Source organism: Varanus komodoensis, unplaced genomic scaffold, assembly GCF_004798865.1.
Source record: "Varanus komodoensis strain SLA01 unplaced genomic scaffold, ASM479886v1 scaffold22, whole genome shotgun sequence".
In the NCBI taxonomy this organism is placed as follows: Eukaryota; Metazoa; Chordata; class Lepidosauria; order Squamata; family Varanidae; genus Varanus; species Varanus komodoensis.
In genome coordinates this window covers 18,790,968-18,796,070 of record NW_025335606.1, presented here as the reverse complement: position 1 = coordinate 18,796,070, position 5,103 = coordinate 18,790,968, and the positions used below count along the sequence as shown (strand labels likewise).

General features: G+C 42.7%; 1 protein-coding gene across 1 annotated transcript in view; it reads left to right on the top strand.

The window, feature by feature from the left end:
* Nucleotides 1-2,048: 2,048 nt before the first annotated feature.
* The window catches only part of PTPN18 (protein tyrosine phosphatase non-receptor type 18), a 53,661-nt gene continuing 50,606 nt past the window's right edge, over nucleotides 2,049-5,103 (top strand). The window contains exon 1 of the mRNA XM_044431068.1: nucleotides 2,049-2,510. Coding sequence (XP_044287003.1) covers nucleotides 2,049-2,510 — 462 coding nt within the window. The remainder of the gene's footprint in view (nucleotides 2,511-5,103) is intronic.

Genomic DNA, 5,103 nt, shown 5'->3' with positions numbered 1-5,103 from the left:
GGGGGCGTGGCTTGAGGAACGCGAACGCAAATTGCGGCCCACGCAGTGCTAGTAGAAAGCCGAAACCCAATCGCGTCCCCAGCGGATCGGAGCATCAATTAGAACCCGGCGTGAGCGGCAGAGAATTTGGCTAATCAGTACGCGAGAAAGAAAAGCAAGGGGTGGGACAAATATATCTGACTCTGAATCAATCACTCGATCATAGAATGACCGGCGAAAGAGAGGAAAGGCCGGGATTATGCAAAATCTCAGCCAATAGCAATAGGCTTTTCCCAGTTTCTCCTGCCAACCAAAGAGAAAACGATACTCTGGAATCTGATAGGCGTGACTCAGAGCGAGTGATGACGTCACTGCTCTGAGAGTTAACAATGACATCATTCTCTCCGCCTTGTAGTTTGCGCAGAGAATAATAGGACCGTGGCACTGACTGTTGCAAGGCCTCTTCTCCAGGATAACCTTCTTTCTGCAGTATGATATTGTTCGCATCGTGAAGTCAGAATCAAGACGGACGATATGTACAATAACCAACTGAAATAAAGCCTTTAAAAAGAGAAAACGCGAATATCTCGAGAGCTTTCGCGCCCACTTAGAAACACGTGAGTGAAGATGGGTAGTACCAAGACAAAGAGCGTGGCATCCCCCTATAGAGTGTGTGGTTCCCTAAAGATATTCGCTGTTTTTCTGTAGAGCTACTAGCAGGCTTTCTAATTTCGCAGGGATCGTGCGCTCCTAATGTGCAAGGCCAACAGTCAGCCTCAGTTAAGTGAAGCCGTGGTAACTGAGACAGCCGAGTAACCAAAGTGGGAACATGAAAACTTTCCACGGCTGGTCATTCGAGGGCTGGAGTGTACCAAGGCAGTGTGTTTTGGGTCAGGTGCAGTTAGCATTGCCTTCCTAACTTTGGTTTTACATATTTTCTTTAGCATTTACTCTTGTGGCTGTGCCTCCAAAGCATAAATCTGATGCAAGCGCAGATGATGCATCAAAGAAAAGAACAATGACAATTGAAATTAAAGTGGAATAATAAAGTGATTGGAGAAAGAGGAGATGCTATCAGTCATTGGGAAAGCATTAGGCTTTAATTGATCAACAATCGGAAAAATTTTAAAGGATAAAGTGAGAATAATGGAGCATGTGAAAGGCTCTGAACTGATAAAAGCTACAATTATTAGTAAGAAACACAGTGGTTTAATTATCAAAAATGAAAGGCTATTGGTGATTTGGTTAGAGGATCAAAACCAGTATGACATTCCTACTAGCCTAGCATTACTGCAAGAAAAGGCCAAAAGCCTTTTTAATGATTTAAAAGCTGCAGGTGTAGCAAGTGAAGGTGATTGTTATGAAGAATTTGCTGTGAGTAGGGATTGGTTTAATCATTTTAAGGCAAGGGCAAATTTACATAACAAAGTACAGGCAGCAACTGAATATCCCAAAATGTGAAAGAAAATTAGTGAGGAGGAGGAGGAGGAGGAGGAGGGTTATTTGCCAGAACAAATATTTAATGTAGATGAGACTACATCTATTTTGGGAAAAATGCCTGAAAGGACCTGCATCTCAAAAGAGGGGGGGAAAGTGAACCAGGCCTTTGCTTGTGTATCACTCCCTAAATCCGATGGCACTTTGTCACATTGTAAAGGCATCTCTTGCGGTAATTTGGAAGTCAAATTTAAGGACTTGGGTGACAATTGCCATCTTTGAAGACTGGTTCTTGAACCATTTTATCCCTGCTATGGAACAATATTGCTTGGTCAAAAAAATTCAATTCAAGATCCTACTTGTGCTTGACAGTGCATCGAGACATCCAAGCTCCTTAGATGACCTTCACCCCAATGTAAAAGTCATATCCTTAACCCCCAACACCACATCACTACTTCAGCCAATGGACCAGTGAGTCATAGCTGCCTTTAAGGCCTATTATTTATGGTGTACCTTCTCACAAGCAGTCAGGGCTACAGAAAATAATGTGATGAACTTAAGGGAGTTCTGAATAATTTATAACATCTATGATGCCATCAACAATATTGCTGATTCCTGGGATGCAGTCGACCATGAAAGAAGTCTGGAACAAATTGTGCCCCCAATTCGACGATTGTTTTCATGGCTTTAAGGGTGATGACATCGCCAAAGCCACGCAAGCTGTGGTCAATATTGGCAATGCACTACAATTGGACATGGATGAAAATGATGTTGCAGTGTTACCTGAGTCCCATTCCAAGGAATTGGGCAATAAAGACCTTTCGGAGATGCAGCAGAAAGCACATGAGGAAGAAGAATGGGACATAAAATCTCCAGAACCAAAAAAGTTTGTGATGAAAGAGTTAGCCAAAGGTTTTCATCTCGTTGAAGCAGCAATGGGAAAGATTGAGGAGCAAGATCCTAACCCGGGCAGGTTCACAAAGGTTTACCATGCAGTTACTGGGGCTCTCAGTGGCTACAAGGCCATTTATGATGAGAAAAAGAAAACAGTGCTACAAAAAACCCTTGATGACTACTTCGAGAAAGAAACTCCAGTAGTAAACTGTCCCCTCTCCAGCAGCACAATCAAACCCGACACTTCAGCACCAGGTCCATCCTCTCCAACACCTGTCCCATCTCTCTCATCATCCAGTTAATGCTTGGCTTAATGCTACTGCAAGAATGCCCTTCTGGTATTCAGAACATCAAAGGAATGAGAGTGGTAACTTTTAATAACCTTTTAACTATTTTTTCTATCTAAACTGTTTGAAGAATTTCTTTTACTTTTAAACAATACTGTATACAATACACACATACAGACAGAGTCTCTTTTCAGAACCTGTAGTCACTTTGTTATTACTGTATTATTACAGTACTGTATTGCATTTAAGTGTATATGGAAGTGTTACTTAAGTGCATATGCATAGAAAGGTAAAATATATATGTATACTAAGACAAACATTTGACTTACTCATGCTAAATACGACCCAGATGTATGTGATTTGACTTACATATAAATTTGACTTAAAGACATCCTCAGGAACAGGACTCGTTCATAACCTGGGGTCTGCCTGTGTTACTGACTAATAATTGGATTTCCAGGGCAGTTCCCAGTATGACCAGCAATTCAATGCAGCAAATTAAAAAGTTCTCACAATTTCCTACCACTGTTCATGCTTTCACCCTCAGACCATACCTAACATTGCTCTCCCCTGCCTTTTTTCTTGTTTTGGTCTTGGTTTTGTTTTGCAACATTAAAGCCATGTTGCAATGTTGCAGCAATTTAATTGCAGCGATCTCATGTCACAGTATGAAGCAAAGTGCTGAATAACAGAATGCTTGAAGCCATTATTTTGGATCATGTGAAAGGAATGGGGTAGGAGAGAAATGGACCTGACACATCCCTTTGCAGGCTGTGGCAAAGCCGGAACCACTGCAGAAAGCAACTATAACCTACTCTGTGGACTATGGTAGAAATGGGCATGTGGAGGCCAGGGGCTTGATTCAACCAGCATGGAGTTCCCATCCACACGCTCCAACACAACCCAGCCATTTTCCTATGTGCAGAGCAGAGCTGAGGTCTCCCTTATTTATGGTTCCATGGTACCAATTAACTTCACACATTATTCCGAGTACCCACCATTTTCCCTGTTGGTTTTTCTTTTATTTCTTTAGATTTTTTTTAAAATAAATTTGCACACATCCCTTTTTTATACTGCAAGGCTGACATGCTGCAAAGTGAAGGGCTTGACTTCCAGTATTAATTTGGATTCAAAAATGTTGTCTTGCATTTTGGAATTCAGACATTTCCTCTTCTTTCTTTACAGTTTTGGAAAAGTTGCTTTTCTTACAGCTTCACTAGTTTGCTTTGTGGAAAAGACGTGTTTTGTAAGAAGCCATTCCCACTACAGCAGCCATTTTATGGCAACCATTTTGTGAGAGCGCCCATGACATGTTCAAAATATGCCCATGTACCCAAAAGGTTGGAGATCATTGGAGATGAAATTATGTAGGTTTATGGGAGTTTTGGTAGCATGTGCCAACCCTTTTTACATGTGCACTAACTACACAAACCTTAGATTCAGAGATAGGATGACCTGCTCAACACTCTGAGTATAACTCACATCTGCAGCAATTTATACATTATCTAAAGTAACTTTGGTGAAAGTGTTCAGAGCACAGTCAGATGTTGTTGCACAACTTTCAGAGATTGCCATTTGAAAAGAATATAATTTTAACCTTATTGAATACTTTTTAAAAATTGCCATTCTATATCATTTTCCTATATTCTTAAGTGTACGCATTAGCACAAAGTGCTGGTGGTTGCTACAGTCATCAGTATTCTTGTGTGAGTGTTTTCCAAGGTGTGTGTTTGCTTGTCTGGGTCAATTCAATCGGCTTAATAATGGGACACTTTGCACAGTGGCTTCTTTCAGCCATGGTGGTTAGTAGGTGCCAGCAGCCATTTTAAATACTCTGTCCCCAATGAGGGATTGCCATGGTTTGCCACCTAGTCCAAATCTGGGCAACAGGGTTTGTCAAGGGTTAAACAACCCTCCAACAAGACCATGTGAAGCTCAATCCAAAACTGAAGCTCAATCCAGACAAGACGGAGGTCCTGTTGGTTGGCAGATCCGGCTTTGGAGAGGGTGAATTGAACCTTGTCCTGAATGGAGTTGCACTCCCTCTTAGGGACAAGGTCCACAGCTTGGGAGTGCTCCTCGACGCTGAGCTTTCATTGGAAGCTCAAGTAACAGCAGCGGCGAGGAGTGCTTTCCTCCAGCTTCGGCTGATTTATCAGCTGCGCCCCTACCTGGAGTACGACTGCCTTGCGACAGTGACACATGCGCTGGTGACTTCCTGTCTTGACTTCTGTAATGCGCTCTACGTGGGGCTACCCTTGAAGATGGTCCGGATACTTCAATTGGTTCAAAATAGAGCTGCCAGATTGCTGACGGGGACTGGATGTTATGTTCACATGACTCCAGTTCTCCGTCAGCTTCACTGGCTTCCCATTGAAGCCCGGGCCCAATTCAAGGTGTTGGTGATGACCTATAAAGCCCTAAACGGCTTGGGTCCTGGTTACCTGAAGGAGCGCTTACATCCATATATGCCCAGCCGCCCCCTGAGATCGGCGGGAGAGGCCCT